Raw genomic sequence first — 22,801 nt, 5'->3', positions numbered from 1 at the left:
GTGATTTGCTGCCTTCCTCCCCATCACCTACATCTGGCATTTCTCCCCTTGCTATCTCTTCTATTGTTATTCAGCCTGACAGGTAAAAAGTCATGCTTGAAGAGACAGACAGAATTGGTGACACTGATACATCTTTTCTCTAATTCAGTACTGATAATGTTAATGTAATATTGCTTTCAGTAGACAGTTTTCAATCTCACATGTACGTATACTTAGAGATGGGACACAAGCAGGGAGCCTGAGCTTACTGTAACTTAAAGAGCACATCAGATATTTGATTTTGGTCACTGCCTCTGGGAAAGAATTCAGAAACAACCCTTCAGTCAATGGCAGGTAGGTTCTTAGAAAGCTCAGTATTGGGGAATTCATAATAAGGATCAATAAAGATCCACATACAGAAATGAAACTTACTAATAGATGTGCCCATCTGAGAACCAGCTGGAGAGAACTGTCATTTTGCCTGGTCACCAAGGGGCTCTGAAACGATAAAGCTTTGGTAGTAAAATGACAATAACTACAAAATAGCTTATGCTTGCATATTTTCCAAGGAATAAATAGTGTTCTAAATAATTTAATCCTTACAATCACATTATTAGGTAGTTGCTACAATTACTTTCATTTTACAGGACAAACTTAGCAACAAAAAGTCAATAACTTGTCCCAGGTCACACTGTCTGATATTCATATTGCTATTTCTGATTTGGATGTGAACATGTTAGGCTAGAAAAAGCTTTGCCATTAAAAAACATTTCTGTGTCCTTTTTCTTTAAGTATGACTTTTTTTAAGCACCACCAAATCATTAGACTTTCACTTTAATTTAATCTAAGGATCTTTCCATTTGAATAGGAAAATTTAAGCCATTTATAATTGTCATATTTTTAAGTTTGATTGGACATAAACTTTCTTTTCTTCAATAGTTCCTTATTGTGTTCTTTCCATTTTGTCTTTTAATGAACTATGTTTGTTTTTTATCTTTGATAATTATTTAGAAAATAGCCTGTTTTCAATTCAACTAGTGCCTACATTAAATTGTCTACAACTATCCTTATATGCATCCTTATTCAATGACTTGGAAATAAAGCAACAATGCTGCTTCTTGTAATGCTTTCATTTCCTTCATCTTCTCTTTCCGCATTGTGATCACTAGGTATAGATGCTTTATTTAAAAATGTAAAACCCTACAAAATTATTTTATTGAAAACATTACTCCCTTAGTAAAAAATATCTAGCTATCAGCATCAATTCTCAATTCACTTTGATTTCACTACACTTCACTTATTTTGTCTTTGCCTTCAAGGCTTAGTATTAATCTTTTTAACTGGAGTTCCTTATTCTTGAGTTTTTATACTATCTCACCTCTCAGTGATCTGGACAATATTTCTCTGCAATTTTTGCAGAAAAGAGTTTCGGTTGTTATATTCTCTGATGCCTGGAAGACTTTGTTATTCTGTTGCTTTTATGCATAAGTTGATAATTGGGTAGTCGTACAACTTTTTATGGAACAACTCCATTTCTACACAAATAGGTCTAGTTCCAAATACACCATCGTGTTAAAACTAATGCTAGCTGATACCATGCAAATGATGTAGCTTAATGCATCACTGGTGTTATCTCCAATTCCATTTATAAAATGTCACAAAGTAGAAGAAGTCATTGAACTCTCATACAGAAATAACCAGTTTCTAGCATACTTCAGACTTGATTCTCTTAAAATTATGTAGACATTTACCTGTGTTCTTTAAAAAGTTCTTCTTCTATATAAGAAAGATGAAGGCAATCTACAAAAGCATATATGTTTTTCCTTCACATGTACTTTAAGAAATTTTCTTCGTCCCAGAAATTTAAAATTTTATTTACTTATGTCTTGCATTTATCTCTATTCCTTAATTTTGCTCCAAAGAAACCTTACAATGTCAATGTAATTGTTAGATATGGAAAGTTTACTTTTATGATAACTTTAATTTTTACTTCTGATCCATCTTCTCTATTTTTAAAACACTCATTATTTTATTTATAAATTCAAGAAAAGAATGTTTATTTAACAATAACAGAATACACTATATGTTAAGCTATCTCTTTGGGGTAGTGTAACAAGAAGATGTTTATTGCCATTAAGCAGCTTCTATTCTCAATTAGAATTCCATAATCTGTCATCTAATTACCTCTTATCCATTTAACTCTATTCATTTCCTTAGATGTTAAGACTAGTTATAAAGTTTTCCTCTATCTCTGATTCCTATTTCTGCAAAACAGAAGTTTCATTTACTACATTTTTTCATTTGGTCAATTTATCATTAATTAAAAACAATATAATGTCTCCTATATTGTTATGATTACATTCCTAAGAACATTTGTATTATCAAATTGGTATTATAAAAACGATTATTTCAAGGGGAAAGGAGGCTAGGGAGCCAAAGAGTTTCAACTGTAAAACAATAAAATAATTTTGGCTAGGCACAGTGGCTCACCCCTCTAATCCCAGCACTTTGGGAGGCTGAGGCGGGCAAATCACCTGAGGTCAGGAGTTTGAAATCAGCCTGGCCAACATGGCAAAACCCTGTCTTTACTAAAATTAAAAAATTTAGCCTGGCATGGTGTGAGCACCTGTAATTCCCACTACTCAGGAGGTTGTGGCAGGCAGAATTGCTTGAACCTGGGAGGCAGAGGTTGCAGTGAGCCAAGATCGCACCATTGTACTCTTAGCCTGGGTGACAGAGCAAGACTCTGTCTCAAAATAATAATAACAATAATAATTTTTAATACAGTAATCTCAACAATAAATGTTTCTATACCTCTAAACGTTTTAAACTCAAATTACAAGTAATAAATTGGTCTATGAAAACAAGCATATACAATTCTAAACATTACTGATCAAGTAATGGAATATTTAAAATGTAAAATAAGATCAGATCTTAGACAAGAAGTTTCCAGGACCATAAAACAAATTACATCACTGTTTATGACTGCCCACTGTAAAGATTCTAACACTAATTGAGCAACCAAACGTATTCCAATTTTTTTTTTATGGAACAACTTCATTTATATGTGAATAACTCTAGTTCTAAATATGCCATCATGTTAAAACTAATAATACCTGGTAAAATGCAAATGATGTATCCTAATGTATCAATGGTGTTATCTCCAATTTCATCTATAAAAACCTTAAGAAGTAAAAGTGATTGAACTCTCATTTGGAAACAACCAGCGTTTCTGGTACACTTCATGTATGGGGATGTTAATTGCTGCACCTCCAAAAGCTGCAAGTTGACCCCACCACATGGGAACCCAAGATGAAAAGAACCCATGCTATCAGTGTGCTGCCATGAAATTCTCCTTTTCCTGTAAGTTCACAGAGTCAGCTTCTGGAACTTACAACCAGAAAATAAAGGAGAAAACAGAAAAAATCAAAGGAAAAATACTTGTGTGGTGCTAACGCACAAAGCTCAAGAAGACATCAGAGGGGAAGCTCTTCACGTTTGACCATTAAAATGCAGAAATAAAGTCCTGGCCAGGAGCAATGTTCACTCTGTTAGCAGAGGAAACTCTCAAGATATGCCAAGGTCAGCAATACAGAAGACCATGTGATAGGGTTTGGCTGTGTCCCCACCCAAATCTCATCTTGAATTCCCACATCTTGTGGGAGGAACCTGGTGGGAGGTAATTGAATCACTGGGGCAAGTCTTTCCCATGTTGTTCTCGTGACAGTGAATAAGTCTCACAAGAAAGAGGAATTCCCCTGCACAAGTCCTCTCTCTTTGCCTGCTGCCATCTATGTAAGACATGACTTGCTCTTCCTTGCCTTCTACCATGATTGTGAGGCTTCCCTAGCCACATGGAACTCTTAAGTCCAATTAAACCTCTTTCTTTTGTAAATTGCCCAGTCTCAGATATATCTTTATCTGCAGTGCAAAAACAGAGTAATACACCACAGGAGCACATTAGTGAGCAAACTGGAATTGAAGAAGCAGACCCTCCATCCCTCCCAAAAAATATTCTTATTTCTTATATTTTCGTTGTTGATAGTGGTTTTTTTTTTCAGATGGTTCTAAAGCTTTTAAAAAGTAATTCAGTAGAAGAGTGTTCATATACTGAAACTCACTTTGTGTCTTTCTAGAAGTCCCCCAAATTGGAATCTTAAAATATGCATATTAGGATAAAAAACAGCTTAAAAACAGTTTTGTTAAATAAGTCTATTTTTTAATTCAATGAATGATTTTAAAAATTAGCTTCATTGTTTTTTAATTTTACCATCTGTTAACTCAATAAATATGAGTTCTTAAAGATATCCTAATTGACTTGGAATTCGCTGTCTTTGAAGTTGATTAAAATTATTTAAATTAATTTTATTGTATATCCAGACTAGAACAAATCATGTCTGCATTTGAAGAGATCTTGGCTAATAATTTATAAATAAATGTGCCCATTTGTAAAATGAACCATTTTGGTTTATGGCCCTTAATATGTATTAGTCAATATGCAGGCATGCAGAGAAGAGATGCTATTAGATAATCAAAGAGGTAGAAAACCAACACAACAATAATTGTTGCCATTAAAAACTGTGACCAAATACAAAATTTTTGTGAACTCTTGTCTCATGTCTAATGAAGAGAAAATGTAGAGTGAACATCAACTGAGATACAGTTTGTTTTCACTCTACACTACTACAGATAAAAGAAAATGCTGTTTCTTTAAACACCATCCTGTCTCTGGTCACAGTTTATTGGAAAAAGGGTGGTCACTGGACCCAACCAGGCCAATCAGACTCTTCCCTGAAAATTGTGAAAGAAAGGAAAATGGTCTTTTCTCAGGGTGGATCGACTGAAGCATCCATGGCTGAAGAACAATTGGAAACCATGATTTGCTGTATGAACTGAGGAGCAGGGGAGCTGAACTGCTATAAGGAAGAAAGACAAGGATGAGATATGGAGAGAAAGAATTGACTTGGTTCCCTGTAGCACTTCAATAGTTCTTCTGTTCCTAAGGCTGTATTGCATCCTGATTTTGGATTGCATGAAAATCCCCAATGTGCTTTGCTTAAGCTCACAGAGTCAGCTTCTATCTCTGCACTGCACCCTGGGTGACAGAGTGGGTCCCTGTCTCAAAACAACAAACAAAACAAACAAAAAACTTGAACTAAATGCACAAGAGAGGAAGCCCTTCTAATAGTGATGTTTGTTTAATCAGAGATTTCCAGACATCACTCTTCACTCTGCTTTTCTTTAGATAAACATAACTTTTAAATTTAATTAATCTTAGAAATGGGGTCTTGCTATAATGCCCAGACTTGACTTGAACTCCTGGGCTAAAGGGATCTTCCTGACTCAGCCTCCTGAGCAGCTAGGACTACAGGCACATAACACTGCTAAGTTTTAAATTTTAACATGTAATTTACCTAATTTTTATAGCTACTGTTTTCTATGACTCATCTAAGAAATCTTTGTCTATCTATAACTTACATTATGTTTCCCTATAAAAGTTTTACAGTTGTTGCTTCTACATTTGGATCTATAATCCACTACAAATAAATTTTGCATACAGTATGATAAGGATAAAAGTTTTTTGTTTTCCCACATGGATATCTATTTATTCCAGCATTATTTGTTGAAAACACTTTTCTCTGCACATTGGATTACTCTGGTGAAGCTAATAGTGAGGTGAGGGTATGGAAAAGCCCATCTAAAACTAAACTAATGACTTAATACTAAAATGAAAAGGGAGACATTTTATTTTTATTAATTTTATTAATGAACTTAAGAAAATGATAGCAGCTACTTCACTTAACAAAAAGAGGGGTTAATAATTCATTCATCAAAATTTACTTCCATGAACTCACACGCAAGATACCTAAGACCTATCTGATAACTACATCAACTCAGTTTTCTGTTCCACAATGTTACCTGCTTACTCCTTTCCATTGTCTCTACAATGTGCATCTATATATGTTTCAAACATAATGGGAACTAGGCATGCTGGGATCTAGGATGGGACTATATTAATTAGGTGAATACATTTGCCCAAGATTATTAAATAAACACAAACCGATAACCAAATCAAAGCAGGATTTAGCTGCTGGTCCTGCTTGTTTCTTTGTCCCACTTTTTGGTACTAGGGCTTTGTCTTTTTGATGGCATCAGCCAACTTCCAGGTTATCTCATGAAGATACTGGAGTAATAATATTATTGTATATCTGAGATGACTTCAAAGTATCACTTCAAACATACAATAATGACTTTGACTGATTTTCAAAATCCATTGATTCCCACGGCACAAGTCACAGATCACCTGCACATAAATCACCTTCATAGCTGATACAGTTTTGCTCTGTGTCCCCAACCAAATCTTATGTCAAATTGCAATCCCTGTGAGTTGAAGGTGGGACCTGGTGGGAGGTGACTGGATCATGGAGGTGGTTTTAATGGTTTAGCACCATCCCCCTAGTGCTGCCTCTTGATAAAGTTCTCAAGATCTGATAACATCTGATGGCTTAAAAGTGTGTGGTGGTTCCTCGCTTGCTTGTTCATGTGCCCCCCCCCCTCTCTCTCATGCTGCCATGTGACACATGCCTTGCTTTCCCTTCACCTTCTGCCATGATTGTAAGTTTCCTGAAGCCTCTCCAGCCATGTGGAACTGTGAGTCAATTAAACCTCTGTTCTTTATAAATTATCCACTCTCAGGTAGTTCTTTATAGCAGTGTGAAAACAAACTAATATAATAACACATGTGGAAAATGCTTAATATTTGTCCCAAACACTGAGGTAAATAGGTGAGGCACCTGGCACAGGGACTGTGACCATCTTAGGTATTTCTCAGGCCCTGCTCTGTTACCTCGAGGGCTGAAGGCCTCAATGTCTTGGAATACGGGTTATATTTTTGTAACATTTTTGGATCATTTGTCTCTAAATACTTCTTAAAAATGCTCAGTAGTGGAAGGAGATCTATAGTTTCGGCCAAAAAGCATCCACTTTCTTATTTCTAAAAAAAAAATACCTGCAATTTGTCTTGGAGAACCATCCCACCTTCATGTCCAACCCGCATGGTTTGGGTAGTGTGACTGTACTCCCAAATCCAAGGTGGGCATTTGACCCAAGGCTGCTGAAGAATGAATCACAGGTGCTGACCATGGTGATGAGTGCAGATATGGGTACCGGATATAATCTAATGCAGTCAAGTTGGATACAGTTCTTTAGCTGGAAAATTTGAGAAAGAGGGATACCCTTTGTGCTGGGGTTTCTATGTCAAAAGAATGTAAGCTAGGAGAAAAGCCAGATTAATAATGAAGTTCTTAAAAATGAACTCCTTAAAGCAAAACCCAGACTAAGAATAAAGTTAAAAGAGAAGAAAACATAACCGAAAGATGGTTGGTGACATTATTTGAACATCTATATTTAATTATGTCTTAAGCAGTTCTTAAATTGTATTTTCCAATTTATGTAGTGGGGAGGGGAAGAGGAGGGACAAAAAATGAAGCAAAATAAAAAATAAAAACTTCCTTTTTGAGTTGGATTTTTGCTCCTTACAACCCAAGCCCCAAATCCATGTGGATTGCTGAATGCCATCTGGTTCTACCAAATCTGAATTTCTGAGCATGAACTCAAACAACCTGCATTTTAAACAAACACTCCATTTAATTCCTATACACACTAAAGTTTAAGATCAACTAATCCAAACTCTTTGTTTTGTGGCTGAGAAAACTGAGACTTTAACAAATTGTCTTTCCCAAGATCATTCAACATTATCTACTTATTCAAGGTGTGGAGGAACTATCAATGAAAAGGACAAAAATCTCTCCCTTTATGGACATTAATAAGCCAGATGCTTAGTAGCAGAATGGGAAGTGAATTCAGTTCAACTATTTTCTTTTTTGTGACTTGATTTCCCTAAGGTCATGCTCTAATAATTTTCTTCTTTACCCCAACAGATTTCTGGTTTAAAATCGGAACATTTAAATGGCAAAGATTCTACACTTGGGCAGCATTCATAGCACATAAAAATAGGAAGTACTTTCACAGTTTTGAGGTAAATGTAACTAGTGTATATGGTCTGGTAATTGTAAGCGTTTCCACCAACGTGATAAAGGACAGAATGCAGCAGAAGGAAGAAAATGCAGTACCCACTCTTGTCTCTAAAGTCCCAAGCAGCTCAAAAGTCTTTAAAGATTCTTGTCTTAAAAATTTATGCAAAATGCTACAGTTAATTCCATTATATGTGTGGCTGTTTCAATAAGAAAATAATTTTTTAAATCCTCAATTAAAAAATAAATATTCCAGAAGTATAAGCCATAATTCTTATTTGGCTGATGTGCCCCAAGCACAATATCATGTCATCTAGGAGTAGATACTTATATCCCACGTACATCCTAGTAATTCATTTTTCTATTCTGAGGCACTGTGCATCTATTAGCCCCATCTACTAACTATTAGCATTCTTGTGACATGGATGAGAAAATTGAGGCAGAAAGAAATCAGGATACTTGCTCTAGGTCACATAGGTAGCAACGAATTGAACCAGGATTAGAATTCAGACAGTTGGACACTTAAAGGGGCTTGGCCTACATGTGTTTTTTACTCTAAAGTTCACATAAAATAATAATTTGCTCATGCTGCCCCTTCATTGTCAAAACTCACAGAACACGCAAAATTGATGATTTTTTAAGTTAGACAATAAAAGTCAAGAACGTTGACTTCTTTTTAGTCAAGAAGGTTATCATCTGTAGAGCCAAGCTGTCAAAAACTTAAAGACTTGATGGTCCAGTGAATTGAATGACTTTAAGAATATGAATGTACCTATGGGACCAAATCTACAAGAAAATGGTCAGCATGCCTTATGAAAGGACACCTAGTATTTCTACTATTTTGTGGGGTGTTGCTGCATATTTCTGACTATTGAGTGGCAGGCAAGTCTGTCATCAAAGCAAGAGAGCAGCTAGGAAGAGTAAGCAATTAGTGGACCCAATTAAAAAATAACAAAAATTAAATATCTTCAAGACAGTCTTAGGCACATGGCTCTGGGATAGGTTGAGATAAAATAGACAATAGTCTCCCTTTATTTGAGGTTTCTCTTCTGGAGTTTCAGTTACCTGAAGTCAATTGCCATCTGAAAATAGGTGAGTATAGCACAATAAGATACTTTGAAAGAAGGACAATCGTCTCTTTAATTATAGTGTATCATAATTATTCAATTTCATTAACAGCTATTGTTAGTAATATCTTACTGTGCCTAATTTATAAATTAAACTTCATCACAGATATGTATGTATAGGACAAAACAATATATATATAGGTTTCAGTACTACCCAGTTTCAGGTATCCACTGGGGGTCTTGGAACATATGCCTTGCAGATAAAGAGCAACTACTGTACTTTGATGGGTATTAACAAACACTTTGACCTTCATTAGAAATATACAGGCAAAAGCTATATAAAATTTGTCTGCAGGTCAAAATTAGCTAAATGACTAACAGTGTACTTTAAAATATGGATAAGTTGACAACATTTAATATTCAATTTTTCATATAAATCTACATTTCCTGCTTTTCTTTGGAGAATGGAAGATCTTGCATTTGGCATCAGTGGCATTTACTATCCCACTTGGATGGAGAATATATTCTTCACATTGCCATAGTCCCACCACTGCTTATGGTCTTAACCTGGTCTGCTTTAGTCATGTACATCCATGCATGGCCCAAAGTAGACGTAAGAGTTTGCAATCCCGGATGTATGGGATAATGTCCAAACGCCAGAGAATGTCTGCAAGGCTCTTCAGAATTTTCAGCCTTTACAAAGACCCCATGTGCCAGTCTCAGTAAATTCCTTATAGTTCCATAAACAATAAGTTTTGTCATGTTCAGTGTCTTTGTCCATGCTGGGCTCCCTGCTTGAAATATCCTCTCTCTACCTCTTCTTTCTGCCTAGAGAAGTCTCACTTATCCTCAAGACTTAGTTCAAGTTTCAATTCCGCTATGGAACTTTTCTAAATCCTGCCAGCTAGCTATTTGCTTCTTTCTAAGAATTCACATAACACTTTGTGCTTCTATTATCATTATAATGACTTTTTATTCTGTCTGCCCAATCGGAAAATGTGTTTCTTGAAGAGGAGAACTCTTAATCATCTCCATATCCCCAGTCCTTAATAGAGTGCCTGGCTTCTACTAGGTAGAAAATGAATATTTATTGAATGAACAAAAGTAGGATAAATAAATGAATGATTCTGAAAACTTGTATTACAAGATCATATAACAAATTTGATGTTTACAACAAGGGGAGTAACTGCTCAAGACCAAATTTCAAATTTTGATAATGATTATGACATTTCCAGATAACAGTTATTAAAAGTGCCTGTTTATCATACCCTTGCCAGGAAAATAAATCCTGAGAAAACAGAATGTATACAATATTAGTAAATATAAAAGTGACATAAAATTATAGGAGGCCATACTTTGTTAGGGGCTCTAAGGGTACAGGAGGTTGTAGTATTGCATTCAAGGAGACAACAGAGAGTAAAAGGAGTCTCTTAAAGCTGGTAGCTACTCTGGCAGGGTTTTCCCTAAAAAGCGGAGGACTTGGGCCCATAAAGTGGCAGGAAGAGCTGGTTTAGCTGGCAGGGTATCACATGGACAAGGATTACTACCAGAATAGGAGTCTGTAGAGTTGTACCCAAGCGTAGAGAGTCCAACAGCTCTCTACTCTTGGGTACAAGATAGGCTGTACTATCTGACCTCCTTGCAATGATTCCTTGGAGCCACACAACTAATCCTGGTTAATTCTTTGTGAGCCCATATGATGTGTGTCATTTCTGGGCCATAACATTTCAATGTTAGCATGAAACCCTCCAGAGTGATCTTTATTTTTGCCATAACAACATGAAACATTCAAGATGGTGATTGTTCCATTAGCCAGAGACCTGGAGTGACAGACATGGAACAGACCAGCTGAACTGCAATGGATTCAAGGCACAACCAAGAAAACAATGTTTGCTGTTACAGGCCACTAAAAAATTGGAATCGTTACTCCAGCACAACATCGCCTATCTTGACTGATACAACAGATTTGTTCTGTTTGGCTGCAACTGGCAGAATGAAGACCAATGTTTGGAAGTTTCAGGAAGACTAATTCTGTGCAATATAAGATAAAAACATAATAAAGTATACAAAGATGGAATGAAATACTTTTGAAATTATCCATTCACTTGCACAATATACAGTGAACTCTACTCTCTAGTAAGTATTACATAGGTAAAAATCCTTGCCTTAATGGAGGTAAGTAGTAAGTTCCCCTTCACACCCAAGATGTCTGCATTGAATGGCCTCTAAAGATTTGATGGAACAAATTAATTTTAAAAATACCTTCCAACCCACAGCTTTAGGATCTCTACTTCCTCTGTTCTTAACAGCAAAATACACATATATATTTTTTCCTCAAGTATTTCTTTGATTCAAATGACTAACTGACCCATTGTGTTGTCTTTTCACATTTTAATGTCATTTTTCCTGAAAAAAAACGTTTCTTCAAGGCCAATGCTATTTTCTCCTTTCCCTTGATCTCTCTTCTAATAGTTAGCAGGCAATATCTTATTGTCTATTCTTTTAAGGAAATAACCAGTGTAGCTTTTGATACCAGCTACTGCTATAGGCCATTTGCTATGTTTCAGATTTGTATTTCATTTAAGTTAGATTTGGACTTGTTAAAAAAAAATAGTAGCACAAATGTATTATTGTGTTAGTTCATTTGAGGTGCCATAACAAAGTATTTTGGACTGGGTAATTTATAAGCAACAGCAATTTATTGCTCACCATTCTGGAAGCTGGGAAGTTCAAGATTACAGCACCAGTAGATTCAGCGTCTGGTGAAGGCTCACTCCTTGCTTCACAGATGGCACTTTTGTTGCTGTGTCCTCACACAGTGGAAGGCGCAAGGTAGCTAGACTCAGCCTGTCTTATGAAGGCACTCATCCCACTCATGAGGGTGGAGACCTCATGACTTAATCCCTTCCCAAAGGCCCTACTTCTTAATACTATCACTTTTGATATTAGTTTCTAATATATGAGCCCTAATATTGGGGAACGCTAACATTCAGACCGTAACAACCAAGTAACTTTTGGATTAAATGCCCCTTTCTTCTGAAAAAATGATCTTAGCCTTGTGCTATGAAATTTGTGGCCAACGACAATATTTTATTAACATCTTAATATTTAATAAATCCCTACTATGCGGAGGTGTAAGGCTGACGTAAGAGTTTATCAAACATGTTATTTAATGCACTGCACCCAGAATTACATAATGCTATATTCCAATAAAGCCCATGAGCTCTCTATACAAGACTATTTAGAGGAAAAAGCAAATTCAAAAAATGAGGGGCAAAATGTTCTCTTGGTTCAACTCAGGGGACCATATCATACTTTCAGTTATATGGGCTTGGCTGATAACTTGGGGGAGCAGATGAGTATACAAGTGTGTAAAAAAGAAGAAAACCAAATCTTTTTCAAAAATTTCAAATTTCTGTTCAGCTTCATTTCAGGCTTTCAGAATTGGAAAATCAACTGCCTGCTACCATAAATTACTGTTAAGCAGTAATTAAATACTGAGAATGTGGTTTTTTTTTTCCATTCCAAACCTGATGTCTTTCTCAGACACAGAAATTGTTACTGGTTAGGAAATTCAGCATTTTGGTAAATTAAGGCAGGAGGATTTAATGTCTCCTGGGACCTGTGGGGGCAGAAAGTGATCCAAGAAGGAAAACGTTTTACTATGTTTTGCTCATTACAATCATTTATACATTTTTGTTTTGCTTTACAGAACTAGGAGTTGTGGTGGGCATTGTGTCTTTTAAAAGGAGGGTAGGTTCTCTAAAAAACCCTAACTCATAATTTTAAAAAATTCTTATATGTTTGGAATTATGGTCTCTGCATAAAATGATGCATTAAAAGATGAATAAATTCCAGAGAATTCAGTAACCATTGATAGGGGGAAAAAAGCAGCATGAATACATGCTGTATTCTCCTTTATTTAGAAAAAGCACACAAAAATACAGCACAGTTGATGTGTTTGTCACCAGGGCTTGAAAGTCGAATCAGCCACTGTGTAAAAGATAAAATAAGAATGCACGGATATCAGGATTTTCCCAGTGTGCTTTATTCATAGCCATCTGACACAACAGGACCTAACAGAGCTTTTAGGAAAAACTGAATTCTCAGCCCACAATCACTTTCCAGGAACTTCCCTGCAAACAGTGCTGTGCGCTGGCAGGATGGAAATCTTAGCAATCTCCCTCCTGCTTCCATAGCTTCCTTCTCTCTAAATAAAATTATTTCTGGGGACTTAATGAGAGAGCAAGACTTGTGTGAAAGGAATTCAAGAAAGAGCGGCTTCTAAAAATACACCTAGGCAGCTCTACAGTCATTGTTGCAACCTGACGTGTTGTAGTTCAAGCCATGAACCTAACTACACTTCTTGCCAAATACACACACGCGTACAAAGAAGAGGAAAAGTAAAAACTATGTTTTCTCTTTCTGCAATCCCTTTAACTTTCAGTAAACAGTAGTAATTTTCTGTTGACATACTCAATGCAAATTTCCCAAAGGCAACACAATACAAAACAAAAGACCTGTTAGCTTCCTCAGAGCTGGGGGAAGGCGAGGCAGGGGGAGAGAAATAAAGTTGATGGAGTTCCAGTCTCTTTCTCCTAAGCCTGCGATCGTGAGCCTCTAGCCACCCTAGTCTTTTTGTAGAGATTTTTTGAGTTTCATTCTCCACTTAGGAAGGTTCCCTGGCCTCTTCTCTCCCAAGTCCCCTGTCAATAAAATCCTCATCTCTTCCACTTTGCCCCCAGCCTTTTGGGGAAACTGGACCTTGCTTAGGCGTCTTGTTCCACTGAGCTGAAAAGTACAGCTGCTGACGTGAGGATAAATATTTAAACAAATGAGCTGGGTCACAGCGTGAGGGTCTTCAAGAGAGGGCCTCCTGCTCCTCCTCCTCCTTCCGCCACGAGCTCCTCATCTGGGGTGCACGGCTCCTGTATAGGGGGCTAAGAGGGACGAGGGTGGGATGACGGGAGATGGACAGACCAGGCTATAAGTGAAGGAGGCCCTCTAGGAAAGACAGTCTCGACCGAACAGTGACAGAGAGAGAGAGAGAAAAAAAAAATTGGCCCACATGCCCCTAGTGGGGAGCCATACACCCCACGTAGGCTGGGTTGAGGTGGGGGTGCTTTGGGGCCTCTCACCTGACTTCCTCCTCTGCCTGCACACACACTACAGTAACCCCCTCTACTCACCCCCCAAAACCCAGCCACACAACGAACAACAAGAGGAAGCCGCAGGCGACAAGAGGAGGGGTGCGCGTGGTGGGGGCCCCCAGAGAGGTGAGGGGATAGGGTTGGCGGGCGAGAGAACCGTGCCGCGCACCTCAAGCGCACCCCCAAGCGCCCACACTTACCCCTCGCGGCTGAGGGTCCGGTCTTCGGCGCCAACCCCCGAGTGCGCCCCCTGGCCCGCCCTCGCCCCTCCAGCCCGCCGTCCCCCACACCCCGGCCCGCGCGCTGGGAGGGAGCCCGGGAGCAGCGCGCAGTAGCGGCGGCGGCGGCGGCGGCTCGGGCTCGGCTCGGCTCGGGCTCCAGTGCGCCTAGTGTCGCCGGCGGCCGCCGAGGCTCCCACCGCCAGGGGGAGAAGCCGGGCGGGCGCTGGGGAGGCGGGCCGGGCCCTGGCCGCCCCGCCGGCCAGCCCGCGCGGCACAAGCTCCGAAGCGGCGGCTGCGCGGGGTTCGCGGAGCCCCTGGGCGCAGCGTGCCCGGCCCGAAGCGCCACGGCTGGATGCGCGTCCCGGGTGGCTGCGGGCTCCCGCGGGGGGCGCCCCGGCCGCTCCGGTGCGCCTCCAGACTGCGGGCGCCGCGACCGCCGAGCCGACGAGAGCAGCTCCCGCCGGCCCCTTCCCCCTCCCGCCCCCGCCGCCGCCCCCTCCCCCGCTCCCCCCCCCCGTTAGCATCTCCTCCCTCCCCCTCCTTCTCTTCCTTCCCTTGGCCCCGCGCGCTCGCTCGCTCGCTCCTCGCCTCGCTCTCCCCTTTAAACGCCCACTTCGGATGGGGAAAGAGGACAACTTGAAGTCAAGTTGCAATTAACTTCCGCGGCAGCCGCAGCTCCGGCGGCGGCGGCGGCGGCAGAAGAGGCAGAAGCCGCCGCCTCGAAGTCCGACGCGGGCGCGCCCGCCCGGGGAGCCGTTCCTGGTTTCAGGCCCGCACGCGACAGCCACCGCCGCCCCCAACGTCCATGCCTGAGTGAGTTCTGCTCTTTTGCCTCCCTTTTCCCCTTGCTAGTCTTGCTGTTTTATCTCTGTCTCTTTTTCCGGAATCAGTCCAAACTTCTCTGTAGCACCCACTCCGCGTCCCTTGTTGGGGCGGCTCGGCTCCCCTGTCGTGGGCGCAGGGTTGCAGGGATCCCCCGAGCCCCTTTTCTCACGCAGACGGACCTCGCAGGGGTGGGCTGGTGGAGTGAGGGAGAGCGGCCGGGATGGGGGACCTGAAGATGCCATTCGTTCTCTGTCGGGTTGTGGACGCACCGTCACACCTGCCCATCGACCCTGGCTGAACAAACTCCTTCAGGTCACCGGTACGACCCTTTTGGAAGAGAAAAGGGGAGTGGACAAGACCAAAGGAAGCAAATGGGGAAAGGGGGAGCCTCTGTGCGTTCTGGAGCCGGGCGGGCAGTGAGGTGCTTGGAGGAATGGGCTGCGGGAGTGGAAATGTTCCCCCACCGGATCGCGAGTGTGCTCAGCATCCTTTCCCGGTCCATCTCCGCCTCCCTCTGCTCTCAGCCGGCGCGGCTGATTGTAAGCATCGGCGAAGAGGGGCCTGGGAAGTTTGTGGCAACTTCTGCATCCCGGGAGCTAGTCGGGCGCCGGGGCGCTCAAGTTGGAGCCCGGAGTTTAAAAGCCGCGGCAGTCCTCACTTCGAGCCCTCGCTGGCTGTATCGAGGCCGGTCCTGGAGGGGCTGCTGGCGTGAATGTGGATTTGGAGTTGGGCAGGAGGCAGAAGAAAGGGCAGTCCTCTTAGCTGGGACCGGAACATCACAGGTGCAGCCTCGGGGTCCGCACCGCATCTCCTTCCTGTGGTCCGGACCAGAGCGTGGTGGCCTTTTCCTAGTGATCCAATGCCAAGGCTCCCGGGGCGGCAGAACCGGGGTTGGGGAAATCACGATGAGAAAGACGAAGCAGGCAGGTGGCAGGTCCGGGGAGTGCCACGTGTGTACTGGGGAAACGCACGTTCCTCTTGGGATGACCTCAGAAAACCAAGAGGGGAAAGGAGCACAGGGATCTCCTTGAAGGTTTTGGCCTTGGCCTCCAACTGGGGTGTTGCAAATTTCACTAACAAATGTTGACCACAGGGTCCTCTCTCAGAGTGTCCTTGTTGGCAGCTCTGACCTCTGCGCCCTTCCTTGACGAACTTTCTCAGAAGCATTCCGGATTTACAAGCAAATGTTCTAAGACTTGGACTCCACATGGTTGTAAAAGAGACAGGGAAAACAGAAAGACGCCCTATTCCCGGGAGAGAATCTTACTGCTCTGACTGGGGTTCCATGTTTGCATCCTTGGAGGCCAGGGGACCTGACTTTCTCAAAGGGGTGGGGGGGAGAGTAAAAATGAGTAAAATGTGACTGCTCTGTGTCAGGTTTTGTCCTAAGCAATCTCTGATGTTTACGGTGTTTGTACTGCTGACAGAGTAACTCATCCCGACCAAACTTAGTTGAAATTTACACTCTTATCTAAAGTGGATTTTTCTGAGATGTCAGGAATGTGAGATTTATTCTGTGGTCAAATGTACCAGCAAAAATCAAAAACAAAAACTCATACTTTAAGTCTGAAGAAAACCAAGGTTGAGGTGTTTGCTCTAAAAACCTCGGATCTCCTGTAGGGTACTAGTGCTATGATTTAGCAGTAGTCCTTTATTTCTATTGCATATTATTTTGGTAGAACAGTAGTACATTCATATACTGGCTGCTCCAGTCTGCTGGCAAACATTAGCATTCAAGCTTACATTTTTGACAAATGTGCAGACAGGAATAGCATGAATAGGCATCTTAAATATTAACAACCTAAGCATCTGTTGTGAAACAAATTTAATATATTTACTCTGTTTTTCTCACATTGTTAGAAAAGGTTATAATAAGTGCATAATTTCAACTTTAGTTAGCAGGAGTAACTGTCTGTATCTTTCACTACCTCTCCAAGTGTTCAACACAATCACCAGACATAAATACTTTAATTAACTTGGTTAAGCACATTATTAAATACACTCTAGACAATGTGTATACTATATAAAATGTAAAAGTAGCAAACTATGTATCCTATTTGTACACATTTTTAAATGACTATGCATTTTATAAACATACCAAATATGTTTATTCTTCATTTTCATTTGACACTTATTACTTCATATTTTTTCTAATGGAAACAATATTTTAAATGTAGAGGTATTCAGTCATAGGCAGTACATAATATGTAAACAGTAGCTGCATTGTCAAATTTGAATATGGCTACTTGTAACAATATTATGCAAGAGAAATAAAATCACAATTCAATTTTGTATTTCTTTCTGAATAATGAATATAAATGATGTATTTAAAAAAAAGAACGAATAGGAATTTCCCTCCTAAAGTACTAGCTCCTTAAAATTTGGTGGGGGGGGGGGGCAGGATTGGGGGGAGAAAAAAGATAGAGAAAGAAGACCTAAAAAACTTCCAAGAGTCTGAATAGTTATTTCCAGAATCAATGCATTCCTCACTTTCCCACAAGCTGAAATATGTAATAAATAATAGTTCTTTGTATGTAAAAGTATTCAAAAGGAATGCTTTTTGTTCAGTTTTGTAAGAAATTAATATATTCTTCGGTTGATAATCTACAAATGTAGTTCTTTTTGTCTCCCAGCATCTTAAATAAGAATGACAACAAAATGAATATTGGTTTATTTCTGCAAAGAAATCTGTTGCCAGCTATTTGAACCTGTGATTGAATAAGACATGATATGCTGAGTGATGGTAAAGAAATACTACATTAGCTTAGTAAAGACTGAAATATCTGGAGGAGAATTTTTAGTTCTTTTTCATGTGACAGGTTGTGGATTGTAAATTAGGCCTAAAAGGTCAGGTGACAGGCACCTGTTCCTCATTATTGTAAAAATATTTTGGTTACAAACACTATTACGCTAAACACAACATGGATATACTGCAGGGACTCTATAAAGCACTCTAGTGGGTTTTCATCTGCTCTGTAAATTTCCAAAAGGGCTATACATAGATATGCCCTTTACACACATTGTTTCTTCCATACATGTTGTCTTGGATGACTGCAATTAATATATTAGTACTTGGAATTGATGAAGTATATACAATAAATGCATATGACTAAAGCAATCATCAGACTATTTCTAGGCACAATGTAGTGGAATGCAAAAATGTTTTTAAATCTTTTTCCTTTACAATATATTGATTATCAGAATTTTGTTCATGTTATAAATAGAAACCTCCCCAAATTGCCTTTTACATTTTTTAGATGTGTTCTTATTTTAAATGATGCCATGAAATATTTTGCTCAGTACTCACATATAAAAAGAAAATTAGTTGCTGTATACTGTCGTAGCTTTATGGCTTACATAAAATAGAAAAAACACATTTACATGAATGCTGTTAGGAAGGGTATCATCATTTGATCTTTAAACTTGCCGCTTCTCTCAGGAGAGTTCAGCAATATTTCTATTGGAGTTAAGGAATGTGGTTTGATTTTTATGAATGGTTTACTTTTAGATATTTCAGAGTGAAGAATGAGCATACATATTGAAAAGACCAAAGTGGCACAGGGCTGCAAAATATTAAAGGTGCCAGGTGCCTTAATTAACAAATGAGGAATATCTTGAGTAAATCAGATAACTCAGATTGTTAAGTTCTATGATATTTCAAAATGTTTTTTGTCTTTTTCAGTTTTGTATGCTTTGTGCTTATTATATTAAGTATTCATTTTTAGCACTTTTGTGATCAGATTACAGAACAGTCATTACTCTTGCTTTTCAAATTGATTTGGTTTTCAAACTCCAAAACTCTGTGATGATTTTTACAAATTGGTTTACATTTTGACAGAACAGAGTTAAGTTAATTAATAGATCAGGCACGAAAAATCATCCACAGTAGGGTATATTTTCTGGTAAAATGAAAGTTATGTTTCAGCATGATGAGCATCAGGCTTCAGTAATCTGTTCCTCGTGTGGAATGAACACTTCCTACTTCGAGCTAGCAGGCACCTACTGTTTATTTACGCTGCATTAAACTGACAGCGCAGCAATCAGAGGAAAAATATTACTTACCTTCCTGAAGTAAATACCAGTTTATAGGTTAGTGCACGTATTTATATTCCTGTCACCACTAAATAACGGCTCTGTCTCCATTTTAATATCTACCTGTGCTATAATCCAGGGCTTCAGACTCTTCCTGGTTGGGGATAGGGGTAGAGAGGAGTTTTTCATATCATTTCTCAATGGCAAAACTTTAAAGACAAATAATTTCATCTTCTCATTTCTGTCGTGTGAGAACCAGTTGAAAGAAATGTTATGTATCTTTACTTTGCATACCTCAACTCTAACATCAAAACCCCAAAAGAATCTGCATGCCACTTAAAATAGTCATCTTAAAGCAACCTCAGGATAAATATGTTCAAACACATTGAAATGTATTTTGCTAAATTAACTTTCTACAAAGTTCCAAAAAGATTAAACTATTTGATTCCTCAGATAATAACTTCAATAAAGTGTCTTCTCTTCCAAGTCTTATGTGGAATGTTTGAGTTTTTCATGGAGTTCTAAAAATATGAATAAAAGTGGGGCTCACTGATTGATTTATTGATTGACACTCTGAGCTTTTCTCTGAAAATATTCTTACCTCCTTTATTTGACTTCTTGTTAATCTGCCATCCTTAAAATAAGGGAGATTTCTACTTTGTTATAATACTAAATGTATTTGTTGTTTTCTTTTAAGTTAAAAATCCTTTCTCTTTCAAGATCCCTTTGAAACATCAAAATACTGTTAAAGTTGAATTTCAAAATTCACAATTAACTTGAGAAAATGCTTATTTTCACTTATATTATCTAAGAATCGGTTGCACTTAACTGCCTATACACAGTTATCAATACCTAATCACATATTCCACTGACATCAGGGTAGAATATGGTCTTAATACAACATATAAATCAAATCTGTTACACAAGGTTCTTCTCCTTCACTATACCGAAAAAAAGTTGTCTACTATAGTAATTTATATGTCATTCCTAACTGCTGTTCTCAATGGTAAGTCTATTTAAACTTGATGTCTTCATAGAGTGTGATCAACACATTAGCACACATTATTTCATACTTTTGAACTTATGCCAATGGTACCTTTTGCTGTTTATTTTTTTAAAGTCTTTTTTAAGATTAGATATTTCATTTCAGAGTAAATAGATACAGATTGTGTGTATATATATTCAGGGTGAGATTTAGTAGTGTAGAATTTCTCCAACATATTGGCCTATTTTTATGCTTTCAAGTTATTCTTTATCACTTCTACAGTTGTTGCAGTCTGAAAGTTCATAATCGAAATTCTAATCACCTCTTTCAGTGGACTTTCAAGGATGTAATTCAGTTTATGCGGTGATCTAGTTTAGTTACAAGAGATGAAAATTAGTTAACTGGTACCTCAGGATTTATGTCCCTGGTTTCTGCTGAAATTTATTCAGTCCAGTTATTTGACATTTGGTAGAGAAGTGGCTTGTAATCAAAAATTAAGAGTTGGTTCAATTTCCAGTGGAGGAGAGATTTTCCTGGATAAAACATTTAACTGTGCAATATTTTATTACACTCATCACTCATTTTAGAGCCTGCTTATTGTTGCACACATTTTTGAATACCTAGGGGTGCAGGTCCCCAGATGAGGCCGAAATGCTTGCAGAAGAAGCAGATGTCAGGCTGCACCTGGTTGTGCCTTTACTAGTATGTCTGTGGACTTGAGCTGGCCCCCCCTCCTCTGCACCCCTTCCCCCACAGGTGTGCAGGAAGTAGAGGGCGTTATACTGGGTGAAGTGGGTGGACTCTACACAGAGCTATGACCTGATTTGTGACGCACCCTCAGAACTGCAGTAATGGTCCAGCTGCTTCAGAGGCAACTGGTAACCACCTCATTTGGGGATGTTTCTGCCTTGCTAGCAGTGCCAGCGAGAACTTCATCATTGTCACCTCATCAAAGACTACTTTTTCAGACGTCTCCTGTAGGGCTAGATTCAGAGAGCAGCTTCTGATTATTTGGAGGGTAAGTGCCAAAAAAGTTCCTATAATGTGATATAGGGAGAATCAGGGTTCCAGCCACAGTGACAGATAGGCATTGAGTGTTTCGGGGGAGGTCTTTCTGTTGGGATGTTGCTTTTTCTCAGCTCTAGAAAATTTGGGACCAGATACTAAGAAAAATTCTTCCATGGGCATTCTTTTTTGGGTGGTAAGATACAGTAGCAAGTTCCCAGGGAGAATTATTAAAACTTCTTGAAATATTTAAAGAAAAGGTAGTCAGTAATCTGTGTGAGGGGGCATTCTTTAGATGCAATTTTCCTGGAAGCTAGGCATGTAGTAGAGTTGATTGCTAGAGATTCCTCTATAGTCTTATTCAGTGGTTCCTGATACGCCATTAAGTGCATGTAAATGACAATTTGGCCTTTTAATGTTTATAATGTTAAGGACTTTAAGGCAAAAGAGGTTTTATGTTATAAATATTTTATTGTAATAATTATTATAAATAAAATAGAACCTAGTGTATGCAGATATCTTTGAAATGGAGATAGTCTTGAATATAGCATATCCATAATTAGCTGTTTGATATTGAATGCAATTGAGTTTTCCTGTTCCAGTGAAACAAACAATGGAAATCACTGGGGATTAACAAGAGGACTATGTGATTCTTGATATAGCAAGCCTTTCTTTCTCCCAGAAAATATTTTATCAGTGAACGAATTACTAATTTAAAATGCATACAGTTTAAAAATTTTTAAAAACCTATAGAATTTATAAAATAATCCAAATACTTCCCATTGTATTTTCACCAACTGAAATGATATTTAGATATACTGTTTAATGGTAGACAGTTATCTCCAGACTGTGGGAGGAAAAAACAATATTTTAATAACTATGCTTTAAAAATTTTCTTAGAGTTGTATTTCCCTTTGAGTGGTTTAAGAGGACTCAGAAACAATTTAGAACATTATCTTAAAAGTTTAACAATGACAGTTTGTATAGAATCACTGTATTTTCATAATACTTTATGCTTATTAGTGTTATTAGAGCAGTAGACAATTACAGCCTTTTCTGAGACATGTTAACTATATATTAACAATCATGTTAAAAAAGAATGATGTATACTCTTACATACAAGCGGCTGCTTGCTTGACTCTTTAAAAAATTCTTTCAGAATGTGTGGAGTCAGAGTTTTGGTTCAGAATCATCAAATGTTTTCTACTGAAGCAACTTAATTTTAAAACTTTTCATTGATTATAAAATTTTTCTCCCTTTTTTTTTCTTTCTATAGTGTTGACTTGATAGTTTTTGCCAGTGTCATTAGAAATTATTGCCCCTCAGTGGTTTTAGTCTTTCCAAATTATATTTCGAGATACCCATGTTTTCTTGGTTTTTTTTTTTTTTTTTTTTTGATGACTTTGGCCAACATAATCCATTAAAAACTTATTGAATTGATTTTGCACCTCTTAATACTTCTTTTTGTGGAATAATTTTAGTCACTTTTTCTTTAGCCAAATTG

At 38.8% G+C, this 22,801-nt stretch overlaps 2 protein-coding genes across 8 annotated transcripts in view; one reads left to right on the top strand and one right to left on the bottom strand.

The window, feature by feature from the left end:
- Positions 1–14,981, bottom strand: part of LOC116537348 (homeobox protein cut-like 1) — a 40,893-nt gene extending 25,912 nt beyond the window's left edge. Inside the window, exons 1-3 of one of the 4 annotated variants that reach the window (XM_032259458.1) lie at positions 14,430–14,981; positions 11,789–14,019; positions 412–477 (exon numbers count right to left, since the gene is read on the bottom strand). In XM_032259458.1, coding sequence (XP_032115349.1) covers positions 13,941–14,019; positions 14,430–14,974 — 624 coding nt within the window. In that variant the 5' untranslated portion in view covers positions 14,975–14,981 and the 3' untranslated portion in view covers positions 412–477; positions 11,789–13,940. Of the gene's footprint in view, positions 1–411; positions 478–11,788; positions 14,204–14,429 lie in introns of those variants that run through there. The other 3 variants (XM_032259469.1, XR_004263084.1, XM_032259479.1) reach the window with 3 other exon arrangements.
- Positions 14,238–22,801, top strand: part of SATB1 (SATB homeobox 1) — a 100,344-nt gene continuing 91,780 nt past the window's right edge. For 2 of the 4 annotated variants that reach the window (XM_032259416.1, XM_032259379.1), the window contains exon 1: positions 18,401–21,310. The gene's annotated coding sequence lies outside the window, so the exon portion shown is untranslated. Of the gene's footprint in view, positions 14,356–14,992; positions 15,264–18,400; positions 21,311–22,801 lie in introns of those variants that run through there. The other 2 variants (XM_032259398.1, XM_032259376.1) reach the window with 2 other exon arrangements.

This window comes from Sapajus apella, unplaced genomic scaffold (genome assembly GCF_009761245.1).
Source record: "Sapajus apella isolate SASKATOON/1434 unplaced genomic scaffold, GSC_monkey_1.0 scaffold4, whole genome shotgun sequence".
NCBI classification, from domain to species: Eukaryota; Metazoa; Chordata; class Mammalia; order Primates; family Cebidae; genus Sapajus; species Sapajus apella.
This window is presented reverse-complemented; position numbering and strand designations above follow the sequence as displayed.